This window comes from Microcaecilia unicolor, chromosome 3 (genome assembly GCF_901765095.1).
Source record: "Microcaecilia unicolor chromosome 3, aMicUni1.1, whole genome shotgun sequence".
Classification (NCBI taxonomy): domain Eukaryota; kingdom Metazoa; phylum Chordata; class Amphibia; order Gymnophiona; family Siphonopidae; genus Microcaecilia; species Microcaecilia unicolor.
This window is the reverse complement of record NC_044033.1, coordinates 531,617,037-531,637,376: the sequence shown is the minus strand read 5'-3', so window position 1 is coordinate 531,637,376 and position 20,340 is coordinate 531,617,037. Positions and strand designations below refer to the sequence as shown.

General features: G+C 45.5%; 1 protein-coding gene across 1 annotated transcript in view; it reads left to right on the top strand.

Moving 5' to 3' along the window:
* Positions 1-2,454: 2,454 nt before the first annotated feature.
* Positions 2,455-20,340, top strand: part of TRAF3IP2 (TRAF3 interacting protein 2) — a 55,619-nt gene continuing 37,733 nt past the window's right edge. The window contains exons 1-2 of the mRNA XM_030199219.1: positions 2,455-2,587; positions 9,554-10,318. Coding sequence (XP_030055079.1) covers positions 9,562-10,318 — 757 coding nt within the window. The 5' untranslated portion in view covers positions 2,455-2,587; positions 9,554-9,561. The remainder of the gene's footprint in view (positions 2,588-9,553; positions 10,319-20,340) is intronic.

The window sequence follows — 20,340 nt, the reverse complement described above, 5'->3', positions numbered from 1 at the left end:
TCTATAAATGGTGCTCAAATTAGCCCCCCCCCCTCAAAAAATGGCTCATTTATAGAATAACACTTAGTGTCGGGGTCCAAGCCCAATTTTACACATGGTGTAAATCCTTGTGCCTAGGTTAAGCACAGATATACCTTATTCTATAACACTGCACACAAATAATAGCAACACCCCTGACCATCCCATGCCCCAACCCATGGCCACGCCCCCTTTGTGAATCCACACATATTTACATGCTCATCTTTATAGAATACTGACTAAGAAGCGTGTAGAAATTCAATTAGTGCCAGTAATTGATTGTTCACATCCAATTATTCCTTGTGACCTTGGGCAAGTCACTTAACCCTCCAATGTCCCAGGTACCAGAACTTAGATGGTGGTCCAAGTTTCCCCTGTCATCACATCAGTGAAAAGAGAACAGGGAGTCCCGGATTAAGAACTGGTAACCCTTGGCTACAGGGAGAGAACAGTCTTAGCCCAGACGGACACAGACTGCCAGTGAGCTCTGGAGAGTGGGTGAAGGAAGGAAGGGGATCACTTCCAGGAGGGGTTGGGACCTTGGAACCCAGAATCCGCGTGAAGGATGAGTATAGTCCGTTCAGGGTTGATTGCCATTTTGAAGGGATGGACAAGGAGAGATGTTGTAAAAAGTGTACATATTTTGGATTCCTGTAAATATTCTGCTAAAATCAAGTCTCGTTGGTTTGAACAGACTGAACTGCAGACTGGTTGCAGAGGTTAATAAAGATTCCAGCTGATTTTCATATAAACCCTTGGACTGTGGAGTGATTTAGTCTTGGGAAGTGTTTCGGGAATCAATGGCCCTCTGGGGTTCTGCTAACTGCCAGCTTGCTTCCCACAGGAGATTTGGAGCAGAGACTGAGTTCCTGGGAGGAGAAGAGGGTATCTGAACCCACTAACCACTTCTTTTTCCCAGGTGGAGGCACCGCGCGTCAACTGGAAAGTGAAAGGGTCCGAAGGAGTCTGCCCGTCCAGGAGGCTCCCCGTCTGCTCGGACCCCGGACCCGAGGGAGCACCGGAAAGGGAGTGTTTCACACATTTCCCAAAACTACCAGAGAAAATTATAGGCTGAGCAGAAAAAAACTGTGTAATCCTGGAGAAAGAAACACAAGTGCATGGATGTCCAACCGCCACCTGAAACTGAACATGGCCAAGACCGAGCTTATCGGCTTTCCACCAAAGCCCACCTCTCCTCTTCCTCCGCTCTCGATCTCAATTGATAACACCCTCATCCTCCCCGTCTCATCTGCCCGCAACCTCTGAGTCATCTTCGACTCCTCCCTCTCCTTCTCTGCGCATATCCAGCAGACAACCAAGACCTGTCGCTTCTTCCTCTTTAACATCAGCAAAATTCGCCCTTTCCTCTCTGATCACACCACTCGAACTCTCATCCACGCTCTCATTACCTCTCGCCTTGACTAATGCAACCTTCTCCTCACTGGCCTCCCACTTAGCCATCTATCCCCCCTTCAATCCATTCAGAACTCTGCTGCACGTCTTATATTCCGCCTGAACCGATATACTCATATCACCCCTCTCAGGTCACTTCACTGGCTTCCAATCAGATACTGCATTCAATTCAAGCTTCTCCTACTCACCTACAAATGCACTCGATCTGCAGCAACTCCTTACCTTTCTACCCTCATCTCCCCTTACGTTCCTACCCGTAACCTCCGCTTTCAAGACAAATCCCTCCTCTCAGTACCCTTCTCCACCACCGCCAACTCCAGGCTCCGCCCATTCTGCCTCGCCTCACCCTATGCTTGGAATAAACTTCCTGAGCCCTTATGCCAAGCCCCCTCCCTACCCATTTTCAAATCCTTACTCAAAGCCCACCTCTTCAATGTTGCTTTCGGCACCTAACCTTTATACCTTTCAGGAAATCTAGACTGCCCCTATTTGACTGCCCCTACTTGCCTGACTGTACATTTGTCCTTTAGATTGTAAGCTCTTTGAGCAGGGACTGTCCTTCTATGTTAAATTGTACAGCGCTGCGTAACCCCAGTAGCGCTTTAGAAATGTTAAATAGTGCAAAATATAAAAAGGTTAGAGCTGCATATTTGTGAAAACGAAGCAAAACTGAAAACTCCTGGGAGAAAGAAGAGAAATGGCATCCTATCAGTGGACCAGAGACAATAGGGAGCAGTAAAGTTGAACTTGTTTTGATTTTCTTTTAATCTCTTTTTTGTATTACTTTGGCAGCCTGTAAAATCCTCGTGCCTGTGAAGTTATGCGACTCTAGTGATTGTTTAAAGGTCCCTCGTCTTGGAGCATTTCAGAGTTCAAATCCCCTGCTCTCCCCAGGGATCTGAGTGCAAATGGCACCCCTGCAGCAGCCAGCAGATGGCACCCAGCACGTTCATTGCTCTCTTCTGCCCAGGGCACAGCTCATTTGCATAGATTTTCTTCTTCCTGCTGAATCTGATTCAGAGCTTGTGCAATCTTTAGGGCAGAGAAGAACAGGAAGGAGAGAGAATCTCAGACAACAACACCCACAGAAAGAGACAGACAGAGTTCCGTTCCCCAGGTGCTGTGAGCAGGAAAGGCCCCTCCATCCAGGGAGCAGGTAAGGACCCCAGAGACTTGCTGCCCCCCCTCCTCCCCTACCTCCCTTTCTCCTCTGCCTAATCTCTCACAGGTACAAGTGTCAGGCCTATGCAGCTCTGTCACTCAGGGCAGGGGTGATTCCGGAATAGCTTGGGAGAGATGGCCGCAAACTGTATTTAAATATAGTCAAAGGGATGTTAATGAGCTCATTTACTATGCCCTCCCAATGCTTGGAGAACAAGGAGCAACTGGCAGTGGAAGGTTTGAAGAGAGGATTTCTTTTGATTTCCAGTTTAAAATCTGCTGGTTTTGATTTCTTTTGGAAGCGGAAGGAAAGGGAAATGGAAATGGGACTTGATATACCACCTTTCTGAGGTTTTTGCAACTACATTCAAAGCGGTTTATATATATTCAGGTACTTATTTTGTACCAGGGGCAATGGAGGGTTAAGTGACTTGGCCAGAGTCACAAGGAGCTGCAGTGGGAATCGAACTCAGTTCCCCAGGATCAAAGTCCACTGCATTAACCACTAGGCTACTCCTCCACTCATTCCACCAATAAGAGCCAACCTCATCAGTGATGTCACAATGGCTTAAAGCCCATTGCACTAACCACTAGGCTACTCCTCCACTCATTCCATCAATAAGAGCCAACCTCATCAGTGATGTCACAATGGCTTGATTGCCCGATACTTGGCTCACTTCTGATATTGTGATGTCATAAGGGAAAGGGGGAAAGGGAAATGGGACTTGATTAACCACCTTTCTGAGGTTTTTGCAACTACATTCAAAGCGGTTTACATATATTCAGGTACTTATTTTGTACCAGGGGCAATGGAGGATTAAGTGACTTGCCCAGCGTCACAAGGAGCTGCAGTGGGAATCAAACTCAGTTCCCCAGGATCAAAGTCCACTGCACTAACCACTAGGCTACTCCTCCACTCTAGCCCCTGAAAGCCTGTAAGCGCCTGTACTGAGAAAGAAATGTAAGCGAGTCTGAGCCACTGGCATAGCTACGGGGGGGCCTGGGCCTCCACAAATTTGCTCTGGGCCCCTGGTTTGACTGGTAGGGGTTGGGGACCCCCCCATCAGCGGAAGCGTTTGTCCAGTGCTGGTCTCCGCCGCATTGCTTGCCCTGCTCTTCCCCTCACATCGCGTGCATGCTCGTTTTAGTGAAACTGAGCATGTGCTTATCGCAAAACTCTTCTCCGAATGCGGCAAGCGTGTTTCCCCTTGCTCTCGCATTTACATCGCATGTATAATTTGAATACCAAAAGCTAGTTTTCTGCACCATTCCAGCGATATGAGGTGTGCGCTGTTGGAATTTCTCAGCAATGGCACCTCAGTGAGCAAGTTAGACCCTCTGCCCCCCCTTCCCCCTCCTCTTGGACCCCCTGCCCCTTCTTTCCATGCCTCCATTAAACAGGTAAACTTCTACTAGGGCTGCTATGCATTTCTATAATGCTATTAAATGGTACACAACGCTGTACAAAAAAAACACATAAGAACAAGTCCCTGCTCTGAAGAGCTTACCATCTGTTCAGGACCCTCCACCGACCTAGTGATCTGCTTCCTTCTCTCTCTCCACCCAATGAACAAGACCTCCACACACCACTTCTCTCTCCTCCCCTCACCGCCATACACACACTATCCTGCCCACCTCTCCCTCCCCCTTCCCCCTCCTCACTGAGCTTTCTCATTCCCCCCCCCCCCCCCCCCCCCATTTCATCCCTCTCTCTCACACATTCACTTTCCAGCCTGCCATTTATGCTCATGTTGTCAAAGGTAGACAGAATGCAGGGCAGGTGATAGACCTTCAGGGGCCCAGGGCAGAAACTGGGAGGGGGCCCCAACGCCGCTCTTCTGCCTATGCCTTCTTCAGCTTGAGGCAGTTTGAGGGGCCCCTGTAGTCCGGGGGCCCAGGGCAACTGCCCTGTTTGCCACCCCCTAATGCCAGCCCTGACAGAATGTGATTTCAATCAACAACAGGAGAGGAAATCTCTCTCTCTCTCTCTCTCTCTCTCTCTCTCTCTCTCTCTCTGTAGTTTTCTCTTTGCTGGCTGGACTCAAGACTGAATGACCATGTGCTCTTTGCAAATGTCCAGGGCCAGGCACAGGAAGAGGAAGAGAATGCTTGCAGCACACACAGTATGGCAGGTGCAAATGGTGCACACTGCACAGAGGGTAACTGACTCACTGCATCCTACTGCATGATGGGAAGTGTAGTCCTGACAGCTGGCTCTAGACTATAACTACATATAATTTAATCATAAGAAAAAGTGAAGAGCTGTCAAGTAGTGCTTACAATTCTGTGTAACCACGAGGGAGTCACTTGCACCTCAGTTCTAATCCCAGCTCTGTCATTCACCCTCTGTGTGACTGGAGGTGAGTCATTTTCTCTCCCTGTACCTCAGTTCTAATCCCGGCTCTGTCACTGACTCTCTGTCTGACCCTGAGAGAGTCACTTTATCTCTCTGTGTCTCAGTGCTAATCCCAGCTCTGTCACTGACTCTCTGTGTGACCCTGGGAGAGTAACTTTCTTTCTATGTGTCTCAGTTCTAATCCCAGCTCTGTCACTGACTCTCTGTGTGATCCTGGGAGAATCACTTTCTTTCCCTGTGTATTAGTTCAAATCCCGGCTCTGTCACTCACTCTGTGTGACACTGGGTGAGTCAGTTTATCTCTCTGTGTCTCAGTGCTAATCCCAGCTCTGTCACTGACTCTCTGTGTGAACATGGGAGAATCACTTTCTTTCCCTGTGTCTCAGTTCTAATCCCGGCTCTGTCACTGACTCTCTGTGTGACCCTGGGAGAATCATTTTCTTTCCCTGTGTCTCAGTTCTAATCCCAGCTCTGTCACTGATTCTCTTTGTGACCTTGGGAGAATCACTTTAACTCCCAGTGCCTCAGTTCTAATCCCAGCTTTGTCACTGGCTCTCTGTCTGATCTTGGGTAAGCCTCTTCTCTGACTCCCTCTCTGCTGTTCCCCTGTGGGAGTCACTTTATACCCCTAACCCTCAGTCAGTGGCTTTCTGTGTGACTCTAAGTGTATCATTGTATCCTTGTGCCTCAGTCCCGTCCCCCCCTCCGCCCCTTTATGTGGTGATAGCACCTGGAAGTCTGCTGCTGGTTCCGTCCTTTCCCAAGGAAAGCCACCATACAAATTGGCCACCAGGTTTGGTCATCAGATTTCCACTGATGGATGTTTGCTGAGCTGTTCTGTGGATATGTTTGGATGAAAGGAGGAACAGGATAATCATACCCGGCTTCTGGATTAGGTATTTAGAAATCACAAGACTCCCTATGTTTGAACTCTAGAATGAGAGAGTTGGGCTGGTCCGGTGACAGAACATAAGTGTTGCCATACTGGGACAGACCGAAGATCCATCAAGCCCAGTATCATGTTTTCAACAGTGGCCAATCCAGGCTACCTGGCAAGATCCCAAAACAGTAAAATAGATTTTATGATGCTTATCCTAGAAATAAGCAGTGGATTTTTCCCAAGTCCATCTTAATAATGACTCGTGGACTTTTCTTTTAGGAAGTTAACCAAACCTTTTTTAAACCCTGTTAAGCTAACTGCTTTTAATGACACATTGAGTAAAGAAATGTTTTCTCTGATTTGTTTTAAATTTACTACTTAATAGCTTCATTGCATTCCCCCTAGTATTTTCGGAAGGAGTAAACAAGCGATTTGCGTCCACCTATTTCATTCCACTCATTATTTTATAGACCTCTATCATATCTCCCCTCAGTCATCTTTTCTCCAAGCTAAAGAGCCCTAGCCGCTTTAGCCTTTCCTCATAGGGAAGTCGTCCCATCCCCTTTATCATTTTCGTCACCCTTCTCTGCACCTTTTCTAATTCCAATATATCTTTTTTGAGATGCAGTGACCAGAATTGCATACGGTATTTGAGGTGCGGTCGCACCATCGAGCGATACAAAGGCATTATAACATTCTCATTTTTGTTTCCTAATTATATCTAACACTCTATTTGTTTTCTTAGCCACCACTGCACACTGAGCAGAAGGTTTCAATGTATCAACGATGACACCTAGATCCTTTTCCCGGTCAGTGACTCCTAATGTGCAACCTTGCATCACGTAGCTATAGTTCGTATTCCTCTTTCCCACATACATAAGTACATAAGTATTACCATACTGGGACAGACCAAAGGTCGATCAAACCAACATCCTGTTTCCAACAGTGGCCAATCCAGGTCACAAATACCTGGATCCCCAAAAAGTACAAAACATTTTCAATGTAGAAACTCAAATGAATAAAACCTTTCTTCCCGAGGGATACCTTCCGTAAACTAACACAATCAATGGTCCTAAGCCATGCAGATTATTGCAATGGAATCTATGCGGGATGCAAAGAACAACTCACAAAAAAACTCCAGACCGCCCAAAACACAGCAGCCAGACTGATATACGGTAAAACTTGATTCGAGAAAAGCTGCACTGGCTCCCAATCAAAGAATGGATCACCTTCAAAATCTGCACTTTGGTCCACAAAATCATCTACGGCGTAGTCCCAGGATACATGACAGATCTCATAGATCTATTTATTTGTAGCATTTATACCCCGCTCTTTCCCGCTCGATAGCAGGTTCAGTGCGGCTTACAATGTACGGGTTACAAAGTATCACAGAGATAACACAGTTGAATAGAGTAGTAGAAGAGGAAGAGGATGTGGGGGGAGGATTGAGGTATGGGTAATGTTAGTGGTGTCGAAAATTAAGTCGGGTCGTTTGGATAGGGTTGTTTGAAGAGGTAAGTTTTCAACAGCTTTCGGAAGGGGAGGTGTTCGTTGGTTGTTCGAATAGATCTTGGTATGGCGTTCCATAGTTGGCTGCCTATAACGGAAAAGTTGGATGCATAGTAGGTTTTGTATTTGAGACCTTTGCAATCTACCAACAAGAAACAGACTTGGATCAGCACGATCATACCTAAACCTACATTACCCAAACTGCAAAGGGCTAAAACACAAAACAACTTATGCATCCAGCTTCTCCTACATAAGCGCACAACTATGGAATGGACTCCCATATGCAGTGAAAACAATACATGCCCCAACTAAACTTCAGGAAATCATTAAAATCCCACCTCTTCAAAAAAGGTTATCCCACCGATCCAACATAAATCCTCACACCCAGCAACACAACATAATCAATGTTCGTACTGGACAATTTACTTTCCTCTTTCCCCTCGACCCCATGACGCCTGATTCACTTCTACCTCATTTGACCACAACACAATCTTGTATTTCTTATCAACCGAAATGGCAAACGCCTTTACGGTACTTTGTAAGCCACATTGACCGCTAGTAAAACGCCATTACAACTGAAGAGATCTGTTCTTTGTCCAATACCAAAAAAAGGAAATATTGATTTGGCGAACACTATGGACTATTAACCAACCTCTTCTTTGTCATTGTTGGAGAAGGTAGTTTTGTTGCAGTTGGAGGATTTTTTTTGGATCCTTTTCAGTACGGTTTTAGAAAACATCACAGTACTGACACTTCCTTGCTGTCTACGATTGATGTTATTCATCTTGGGTTTGACAAGGGTAAACAGTTTGTTATGCTTGCGCTAGATGTTAGTAGCAGCTTTTGATCGTCTCAACCACTCTTATTTATTTATTTATTTATTTATTTGTTGCATTTGTATCCCACATTTTCCCACCTATTTAAAGGCTCAATGTGGCTTACATTATTCCGTAATAGCGATCGCCATTTCCGGTATGAGGAAATACAAGTTGGTAATGCATTAAATGTTCATAAGAGGACTAGCAGATTATAAAGAGTTCATTATCAGGATCAGAGATTTAGTGTTGTAGCGTAAAAGTTCATTGGTAACAATTGATGAGGCAATCAGGTATATGGAGTTTGGTTGTGTCCAGTTCTGGTATAAGTTTCGTTGATTTGGATCCCACTTTTTCCCACTGATTTCAGGCTCCATTTATGATGGATCGTTGTGGTATGTGCCTTGTTGAACAGGTTGGTTTTTAGTGATTTTCGGAAGTTAGTTAAGTCATGCATTGTTTTTGTGGCGTACGGTGGCATATTGGCTAGGTTGGTGGTTATTGGCATAGGAGGACTAGTGTTGAACTGGTTCAGATCTTTTGAGTGAGAGAACATCTAAGCGTGTCGTTGGCGACTGCTTTACGGAGTTTTTACCCGTTAGTATTGGGGCTCAGGGTTCTTGTCTTTCTGCTGTTTTATTCAACATATCCTGAGTGGTGTAGAACAGGTAAAAGTGAATTGATTTTTCACTCTTTCAAAAAATACAAAGACCAGGGGACACTCGATGAAATTACATGGAAATACTTTTAAAACAAATTGTTTCACTCAAAGAATAGTTACGCTCTAGAACTCGCTGCCGGAGGATGTGGTTAGCGTATCTGGGTTTTAAAAAGGTTTAGACAAGTTTCTGGAGGAAAGGTCCATAGTGTACTAATGAGCTGGACATGGGGGAAGCCACTGCTTGCCCTAGTATTGGTAGCATGGAATGTTGCTACTATTTGGGTTTCTACCAGGTACTTGTGACCTAGATTGGCCACTGCTGAAACAGGATACTAGGCTAGATGGATCATTGCTCTGACGTAGTATGCTTATTCTTATGATCTTATATATCTGTTGCCTTTGCATAAGTTGTTAGGTGAGCTTGAATTTTTTTTATAGGTTGTTTGCCAGTGATGTTGTTCCCCTCCCCCCATCTGAGGCAGTGATGACCCTGATTCCTTGTGCAGCAATGCTTACCACCACCCCTGACTCAATGTGAGGCAATGGTGACCAAAACCCTTAACCACAAGTGAGGTAATGGTGACCCTGAGCCCCTGATTTGAAGTAGCACTGACCATCACTTCCTTACCCCAAATGAACCAAAGCTGACCTATGTAAGGCAAGTCCTAATCCTGAACCCCTGACCCAGTGAGAGGATAATTTGTCTGATTCCATGACCTAATATCTTGGTTCTCTTTCAGAACCCAGGATGCACAGAAGTATACCGGAGGAAGTTGATGAGTCTGCATGCTGGACCACTGACTCCAGCAACCTGGAAAAAGATGAGATGTATAAGGAAAACGTGGTGTGTGGGAGGTCCTCCAAAACTGCCCAGATGTCTGCTGAGAGCAGGATCCAGGTCTGTGTCTCTAGCGAGTGGATGGAAAAGCAGCAGCAGACACCTCTTCACCGTAACGGCCCCCTCCATCTGAAGGAGGAATTTAGCGAACCTTACTGGGGCAGACAGCCAGAGGAATTCCCTTCTGATTTTATCCCAGATGCATCTCCCAGCTCTGACCTCCCTAAGGATCACCTGTCCACATCAGGCCTTCAGTTACAACTGAGAAAAGAGCAGCAGCGGAACTACGTGTCTCCTGACATGAGTCACGGCTCAGTGATATCTCACACAAGCTCATCAGCCATGTCCCCAGAGCCCAGCCTGGGAGAGGGACATTTACAGGCCACTTCACGCTCCAGACAGCTGGACCCGCCAAGCAAAGACACAGGCTATGACTCCCAGCCTCAGGCCCAATCCCAGGATCTCATGGGTATCAGCAAACTGGAACCTCCACGCACCCTCACATCTGTTGTCAACTTCCCAGAGCCTCCTGGGCCTTTACTATCTGGAGATATCATGGGGAATGGTCCTCGCGAGTATCCAGGCTGCCCCCAAGTGCAATATCCATGGGCAGCATGGCACCTCCAGCAGTACTGTCACGCCAATGCCGTGCACCAGCATATCCAGAGTAAGTTCTGTTCCTGCCCTTGATCTCAGGATGTTGACCCAGCTCTAATTACAGGTTAATGACCGATCTCAGACAGCTGAGCTGAGAAAGATTTGCATATACCCTGATCTCCAGAAGCAGGAGATACATGGAATGAAATGGAGCCTCAGAGATCTTCTCCCAAGATTCAGAGATGCGAGAGGCTTAGCAGACAGCTTAGCTTGGGTTCTGCGCACAATTTCCTGTGCCTTGTGGTTGCCCTATGTACAAAGGGGGCAATTCTATAACTGGGCACCTCAAAGTACAGGCCACAGTTGGACACATGGGGTGCCAGTTCTATAATGGCACTTAGATGTGCCATAGTTGTTCTGGAATACTGGCACGTCAAAAGTTAGACGTGATCACTTACACCAGGGCAATGGCTTGTGTAAGTGGGTAGAATAATATCAACAAAAATTGAACCGATATATCACCATGTACATGTATAAATTTGTTTGTTTGTAGGAAAAGAGAGGGAAAAGGTCTCATCAATCACCTGGTCAATACTCCATTTGCTTGACTATCAAGGAGTCATATTTGCAACCCTCGGTGTTAATATAATCATTGACCAAAGTAAACGTCATGCATAATTTATCACTAAAAAAATCGTCAATTATAAATAATGTGCTGAGTGACAGGCGGTACTTATCTTCGGCTCCACTGATCCCGATGGACATCTGTTTTGCCGTCACTTTCTCAAGGGATTGGAGCTTGGAACCTAGGACAAGTTTTGCAGTGTTAAGATCACTCTTGAAAACATGGTGAATATTGGATAACTTGAAATCTAACGCCAATGAAAACTTGACTTACAAAGTCTCCACATGCCTGCCGTTTCAAAGCCTGGAGTTTCAAGTTGCAAAACCTGTGAAATCACAGATCAAACTGACAGGGTTTGCAATCCCGTCGATAAGAAATACAATGTTTTGAAACACCATACTTGACATCGTTCCACACATGTCATCTATGCGTTAAAATGTCCATGTGAGAAGTTGTATATTGCCAAAACCGGAAGAACTTTACATGTACGTATCACAGAACACAGATCCTGTTTAGCAACACAATGATTGAGGGCTCCTATTGTACAACGTTGTGTGGAGCGAACACATAGTTTTTCGAGTTTGAAATGTTTTGTCATTGATTGCATAATTCCAACCTGTCACGGTCTCGGATACTAGAGGTATGTGAGCCCTTGGGCTACTGCCGTTGAGCAGCAGCAGCAGGCAAAACCCCCCAACCAGAACTGGACTAACAAACAAACAAACAAACAAGACAAACTGCAGATGTAGACAAGCAAGCAGGAACAAATAGGACTAGAACTATCAGACTGGAACACAGGACTGGAGCAAGACTTCACCTTCGCTTGACCACCGTTCCCTAGGGGTTGAGCCCCTAGGTGTGGGCAGCCGGCAGGACTTATGGGATACAGGAACTCACACAGGGTATAGGACTCTAAAGCAAGCTTCACTAAACAGGGCCAGGAATCAGGACTGAGGGTACTCCCTCAGGTGACAGGATACAGCAACAAGCTTGATTAAACAGGGACTGAAGGTAAAGGCAGAGGGGACTAGAGTAACAACACAAGACAGACAAGGCAGACAAACACTAGAGGGACCAAGACAAGGCATACAGGCACGAACCAAAGCAAGGCAGAAGTGCTCCTAACAGCACCAAAAGGATAAAGCAGGGAAGCTAAAAGGGAAAGGCAGGGAAGCTCAGACAAAGTGGGGCAGAAGTGCTCCTAACAGCACACCACAAGACAGAAGTGCTCCTAACAGCACCAACAAGACAGAAGTGCTCCTAACAGCACCAAAAGGGAAAAGCAGGGAAGCCAAAAGGGTAAATCAGGGAAGCTCAAGGAAAGCAGGCAGAAGTGCTCCTAACAGCACACCAACTAACCGCGACCTTTGGCGTTGCAAAGGCCCTGCTCAAAGGGCCAGGTGCATAATAAAGGCAATCACCAGCTGAGGCTCAGCTGCAGGAATCTCAAGGCACGTAAGGGTGCTGCTTAGGTACAAACAAACCAAGCAAGTCTGGCAGACTGGAAAATCCGGACTGGCCTCTGGAACATGCCTGGAAAACAGCAACAGGTAGTCCACAGCAGTCACTGGTACCAGCCACCAGAGGGCGAGGGAAGCATAAAACAGGAAAACAGTCACAATCGTGACACAACCAAACGAAAAGGTGATATAAACAGAGTATTGTTATAAAGAAAATTGTTTTGGATTTTTCATTTACATTCATTAGAACCACAGGGTCTCTACACATAATTACAATGGAGTTGTTTCATGCAAAACAGTGACATCGTGTAAGTTCCGGTCAGCTCGTTTGATAGACCTTGTTAAAAAGACGACAATGCCATGTTGTTTTATCAGGCGGCGGCGTCAACAGCAGGTGTATGGATACATTGTAAGTCAAGTTTTCATTGGCATTAGATTTCAAGTTATTCAATGTTCACCATGTTTTCAAGAGTGATCTTAACACTGCAAAACTTGTTCTAGGTTCCAAGCTCCGATCCCTTGACAAAGCGACGGCGAAACGGATGTCTGTTGGGATCAGTGGAGCCAAAGATAAGTACCTCTCAGCTTCATTATACATATTTTTAATGAATGTACCGCCTGTCACTCAGAACATTATTTATAATTCACAATTTATTTAGTGATAAATTATGTACAACGTTTGTTTTGGATGGAAGGGGGTTTTTTGGTCACTGATTATATTAACACCAAGGGTTGCAAATATGACTCCTTGATAGACAAGCAAACGGAGTATTGACCTGGTGATTGAGACCTTTTCCAATGGGATAGGATAGGAAACAGAGAGTGGGGTTAAATGGGCAGCATTCACAATGGAGAAGGGTAGTTAGTGGGGTTCCTCAAGGGTCTGTGCTAGGACAGCTGCTTTTTAACATATTTATAAATGATTTAGAGATGGGAGTAACTAGCGAGGTAATTAAATTTGCTGATGACACAAAGTTATTCAAAGTCGTTAACTTGCGACAGGATTGTGAAAAATTACAGAAGAACCTTACGAGACTGGGAGACTGGGCGGCTAAATGGCAGATGACGTTTAATGTGAGCAAGTGCAAGGTGATGCATGTGGGGAAAAAGAACCCGAATTATAGCTACGTCATGCAAGATTCCACGTTAGGAGTTACGGACCAAGAAAGGGATCTGGGTGTCGTCATCGATAATACACTGAAACCTTCTGCTCAGTGTACTGCTGCGGCTAGGAAAGCGAATAGAATGTTGGGTATTATTAGGAAAGGTATGGAAAAAAGGTGTGAGGATGTTATAATGCTGTTGTATCGCTCCATGTTGCGACCGCACCTTGAGTATTGTGTTCAATTCTGGTCGCCGCATCTCAAGAAAGATATAGTAGAATTGGAAAAGGTGCAGCGAAGGGCGACTAAAATGATAGTGGGGATGGGACGACTTCCCTATGAAGAAAGACTAAGGAGGCTAGGGCTTTTCAGCTTGGAGAAGAGACGGCTGAGGGGAGACATGATAGAGGTATATAAAATATTGAGTGGAGTGGAACAGGTGGAGGTGAAGCGTCTGTTCACGCTTTCCAAAAATACTAGGACTAGGGGGCATGCGATGAAACTACAGTGTAGTAAATTTAAAACAAATCGGAGAAACTTTTTCTTCACCCAACGCATAATTAAACTCTGGAATTTGTTGCCGGAGAACGTGGCGAAGGCGGTTAGCTTAGCAGAGTTTTAAAAGGGGTTAGACAGTTTCCTAAAGGACAAGTCCATAAACTACTACTAGATGGACTTGGGAAAAATCCACAATTCCAAGAATAACATGTATAGAATGTTTGTACGTTTGGGAAGCTTGGCAGGTGCCCTAGGCCTGGATTGGCCGCTGTCGTGGACAGGATGCTGGGCTCGATGGACCTTTGGTCTTTTCCCAGTGTGGCATTACTTATGTACATGGTGATATATTGGTTCAATTTTGGTCGATATAATTGTGCTCTAACTGGACCGATTTTCCAATATAGTTGTGTAGGCGGATGCCACTAGGTGCACCAATCAATTCGTTGTTTGGCGACATGCCCTTGTTCTGTCCCTCTCATGCTCCATCCCTTGCAGGTTCACGCTATAGCATTTAGGCGGTACTTAGCCGAGATTGGGAGGCGAGGCTGGTGTTTGTGTGGTGGGGCTAGTTCTGGGCAAGACTTCTACGGTCTGTGTCCTGAAAATGGGGCTAGTTCTGGGCAAGACTTCTACAGTCTATGTCCTGAAAATGGCAGATACAAATCAAGGTAAGGTATACACAAGAAGTAGCAAATATGAGTTTATCTTGTTGGGCAGACTGGATGGACCGTGCAGGTCTTTTTCTGCCGTCATCTACTATGTTACTATGTTCTTGTATAGCACCTAGTGCGTATTCATGCGTTATTACACCCAGATGTAAAGCAGAGCACCCCAGACATGAAGGATTAACACCTGGTTGTAAGCGTTGGGGATTTTGCATGTCGTCTGAGGAGAAGTCAAATGTTTGCTCACTGTTCTGTGGTTAGCGTTACTCAGGGATTTGTGCCAGGTTGACCAACGAACAAACAAACCAGTATCTGCAAAAGCTCACAAAGGCAATCTAATACTAAAGAACCGAAGCTCTAGCTAATATCATTCAAAAAAGCTGTGCTTTATATTATCATTTGGAGAAAAGCCCTCAGAAACCAGAGGCTAATTACCAATGGTTTTGAACGCTATTACATGATATAGACAAAATACTGCCATTTTGTAACTCAGAACGTGTGTCTTGCAAACTCTCAGCGTGTTATTCAGCATTCGTTCCTGAGGAAGCCTTTTGTCAGGGTGAAACGGTGGCCCCCGTTGAACGCAAAAGTGACAGTGCTGGATTAACAACATGAAAATTAAGCCAATTGCAGTTTTCCCATGCTGCGTTCACATTTATTGCTGCAAGAAATAGCCAGCAAGTTTGCCAATTGAAGTAAATTTTGGTTAATCTTTAAAAGCATAAATTTTTAAAAATCTTTTTGGAGTTTTTATAGCCCAGTGATAGAAATCAAGCGCTGTTTACTTGCATATCTATATCATGTAATAGCGTTCAAAACCATTGGTAATTTGCCTCTGGTTTCTGAGGGCTTTTCTCCAAATGATAATATAAAGCAGGGGCGTAGCTACGGGTGGGCCTGGGTGGGCCCAGGCCCACCCAATCTCGGCCTGGGCCCGTCCAGTCTTTTGGGACCCTCACCTACCACGACGACGATGACTTCGTTTTTTTGCCCGCAGCGGCCAGCGGGCGTAAAAGCAGCGAGCCAGTCTCGACACCGCGTCCTTCGCTTCCTGCCCTCTCAGCGTCCCGCCCGCCTGAAAGGAAATGACATCAGAGGAAGGCGGGACGGCACAGAGAGAGGGCAGGAAGCGAAGGACGGAGTCGAGACTGGCTCGCTGCTTGCTGCTTTTACGCTGCAAGCAACTTCGGGAGTGGAAGTGAGCCAGCCAGAAAGAAGCGATTTGGTTTCCACTCCTCCACGCAGCCATCGCCGTTCGCTCAAAACACAGGGCAAGCAAACCTGTGAGCTGCTGCATCCACGTTGTCGTTCTTTTGAGGGGGGGGCAGGGGAGATGCCAGATAGAATGGGGAAGGGGATTGAAATAAACAGGATGGGCAGGGGAGAGAGGAGAATTGCCGGACAACAGGGATTGATGGAGGGGGCAAGGGAGAGAGGAAATTTGCTGGAGATGAATGGAGGAGAAGGAAGGGGAGAATGGAGAGTTGCTGGATGGAGCGGAGGGCAGGGGAAGGGGAAGGAGGAGAATTGCTGGATATGGCTAGATGGAGGGAAAAGGGGAGAGAGGAAATTGGCTGGAGATGGATGGATGGAGGAGAGGGCAGGGGAGAATGGAGAGTTGCTGGACGGAGTGGAGGGCAGGGGAAGGAGGAGAATTCCTGGACATGGATGGATGGAGGGAAAAGGGGAGAGAGGAAATTTGCTGGGTATGGTTGGATGGAGGAGAGGGCAGGGGAGAATGGAGAGTTGCTGGACGGAGCGGAGGGCAGGGGAAGGAGGAGAATTGCTGGACATGGCTAGATGGAGGGAAAAGGGGAGAGAGGAAATTGGCTGGAGATGGATGGATGGAGAGAGGAGAATTGCTGGATGGAGCGGAGGGCAGGGGAAGGAGGAGAATTGCTGGACATGGATGGATGGAGGGGAAAGGGGAGAGAGGAAATTGGCTGGAGATGGATGGATGGAGGAGAGGGCAGGGGAGAATGGAGAGTTGCTGGACGGAGCGGAGGGCAGGGGAAGGAGGAGAATTCCTGGACATGGATGGATGGAGGGAAAAGGGGAGAGAGGAAATTTGCTGGGTATGGTTGGATGGAGGAGAGGGCAGGGGAGAATGGAGAGTTGCTGGATGGAGCGGAGGGCAAGGGAAGGGGAAGGAGGAGAATTGCTGGACATGGCTAGATGGAGGGAAAAGGGGAGGGAGGAAATTGGCTGGAGATGGATGGATGGAGGAGAGGGCAGGGGAGAATGGAGAGTTGCTGGACGGAGCGGAGGGCAGGGGAAGGAGGAGAATTCCTGGACATGGATGGATGGAGGGAAAAGGGGAGAGAGGAAATTTGCTGGGTATGGTTGGATGGAGGAGAGGGCAGGGGAGAATGGAGAGTTGCTGGACGGAGCGGAGGGCAGGGGAAGGAGGAGAATTGCTGGACATGGCTAGATGGAGGGAAAAGGGGAGAGAGGAAATTGGCTGGAGATGGATGGATAGAGAGAGGAGAATTGCTGGACGGAGCGGAGGGCAGGGGAAGGAGGAGAATTGCTGGACATGGATGGATGGAGTGGAAAGGGGAGAGAGGAAATTTGCTGGGTATGGATGGATGGAGGGGAGGGCAGAGGAGAGAGGAGAATTGCTGAACATGGATGGATGAATGCAGGGGACAGAGGACATTTGCTGGATATGGGTGGATGGAGGAGAGAGCAGGGGAGAATGGAGAGTTGATGGATGGAGGGAAGGGAGAGAAGTCAGGGAGGAGATGCGCATGGATGGAGGGGAGGGAAGAGAGGAGAAATGCTGGACATGGATGGAGTGGAGGGCAGGGAAGAGAAGGAAAAATGTTAGACAAGGATGAAGGGGAGGGAAGACAGAGGAAGTAGAAGCACATGGATGGAGGGAAGTAAGGAGAAATGCTGGATATGGATGGAGGGAAAACTGCTGAGTTTAAGGGCTGGTTTGGAACACGTTGAGGGCAGATACTGAAACTCAAGGAAGGATAGGGACAGGGCTACAGATGGTAGACAGGACACATAAGGACACAGGAGGATGGTGAACAGGGTTAGAGAAAAAATATCAAATGGAAAGAAGACACTGCATAAAACAGAAGACACTGGAACCAAAGCGAATAGAAAAACTAAATGCTCAGACAACAAAGGTAGAAAAAAGTATTTTATTCAGAATGTATTAATTGGAATATGTCAGCTTTTGGAAATGCATCTGTGATATTTTGCATGTAAGTTTCAATTTTTCTGGTATTGCTGCATGCTGAGTCTGACTTCTTGAGTTAACTTTCCAGTTCAGTATTTTGCCTTCATATTTTTTGATTTCTAGTTCCTTGTGTCATGTCCGTTGTGTCATGTGTTGTTCATGTGTGATCAAGGTGCAGTATTCTGATAGCGTGTAGTATTTGCAGCCCTTTTTGTTTTGCTTTTTTTCACGAGGTAGTGTATTGGTGTTTTAGAGCCTGGTGTAATTACAGTTCTGCCTTTTCAAGCATAAGGTTGTAGCTCGTCCTGTCCTTGGAATTAGTGCTGTTATGGTTTGGTAAGGATATGAGTGTGTTTTTGCAGAAGTTTGTGTATAGCATTTTGCAGTGGAGCGATTGTGGGATAATGTAATTATATTTAAAAATATCAATTTTTCCATTAAGTATGTATGTGGTTATACTGATGCAGGGCAGCTGTTGGGCATCAAGTGAATTCTAAGGCATTATTTTGTAGGATCCCAAGAGACACTACTCAAACTTATATAGACAGTGCGTGCCCACCCATATTAGCTCTGGGCCCACCCAAAATCTCAGGTCTGGCTACGCCACTGATATAAAGCACAGCTTTTTTGAATGATATTAGCTAGAGTTTCTGTTCTTTAGTATTTGTGCCAGGTTCTCTTCTTGTGCCACCATAAACTACCTGCAGGGTTTTTTTTCTTCTTCTTTTATTGAGGAGGAAGGTGGACAATCTGCAAATTCTAAACTTTAAAATAAAGAAACTATCAAACAGAAGGGAGGGTAACACAATACAGATCCAAATACCCACAACACTAAATCTCACTATGAATATAAATCACCCAAATAGACACTAATTAGCAATCCCTCACTAGACTAAAATCCTCATTCAAACAGAGAAGCCTTCCTGCAAGTAAAGAAAACTCAAAATAGAGCAAAAACTCTTATAACATTGCTAGAATTGCTGAAACTTCCATCCTTACTAATGAATGGATTCTAATTCTGACAAAAAGTAAACTTTACTTAGCTCAGAACATCCAAATTGTCCTGACAGAAGTGCAGCCTCATAGGATTTTCACAGTCTGTGGGGTTTCTCCAAAATTAAAGTGTCCAATTTATATTATCCTTCTGGCAGAAAATGTCCAATTTCCTTGTTTCTCTTAGTTAGATTTAGTGTTGTGGGTATTTGGATCTGTATTGTGTTAAATTGTGTTACCCTCTCTTCTGTTTTTTTAAACACAGACTTTTCTCCCACTTCTTTACAATTTTTGAAATATTCTGGGAGTTTTTCTCTGTGTTTTTTTTCTCGGAAGGTGGTGGAAGCCTGTGATGGTAATATTTACTGTGGAGCATAAAAGTCAGGCTCCCTGTTACACTGAGGCTATTTTTTTTAAATTTAATATATTTTATCCTTCAGATCTGAATCCCCAGTGTGACACTGTATTGGAGTGATGTGTTTGATTGTTTATTTGTGAAACTTTAAAATAGCAATGATTATTTCAACTCTTTTGTGTTAAGTTATGTTGCATCATGTCTTATAGTCAGCAGTGCCAACACTTGTTCAGTTTGATGCAGACCTACTACTACTACTATTTAGCATTTCTATAGCGCTACAAGGCGTACGCAGCGCTGCACAAACATAGAAGAAAGACAGTCCCTGCTCAAAGAGCTTACAATCTAATAAACAAAAAATAAAGTAAGCAAATCAAATCAATTAATGTGAATGGGAAGGAAGAGAGGAGGGTAGGTGGAGGCGAGTGGTTACAAGTGGTTACGAGTCAAAAGCAATGTTAAAGAGGTGGGCTTTCAGTCTAGATTTAAAGGTGGCCAATGATGGGGCAAGACGTAGTGGCTCAGGAAGTTTATTCCAGGCGTAGGGTGCAGCGAGACAGAAGGCGCGAAGTCTGGAGTTGGCAGTAGTGGAGAAGGGAACAGATAAGAAGGATTTATCCATGGAGCGGAGTGCACGGGAAGGGGTGTAGGGATGGACGAGTGTGGAGAGATACTGGGGAGCAGCAGAGTGAGTACATTTATAGGTTAGTAGAAGAAGTTTGAACAGGATGCGAAAACGGATAGGGAGCCAGTGAAGGGTCTTGAGGAGAGGGGTAGTATGAGTAAAGCGACCCTGGCGGAAGACGAGATCACAACAGTAAAGAAGCCAGACCCAATACATCATGGAATTACAACAGAATAACCTAGATAATTGCATATAATCCGATTCTAAGAACTCTGAAGCTCTCTCTGTGAGAAGATAAATGTTTTCAGATTTTTCCCAAACAATAGATTGACAACGTCACAAAACTAGAGGTAACGAATTCCAAATAGTAGCCATTCGATACTGAAGAGATAAAGAAAAATGTTCAACTGACTTTAGTTTAGTGACAGAAATCGCAAGAAAAATTGATTCAGAGGGCTAACTCTATGTACCAGTGCCACTAGGTCTATCATATAAGGAGGAGTGTCACCAAATAACATTTTAAATACCGTTTCACTAACCTTAAAATGGATAAGTACATAAGTATTGCCATACTG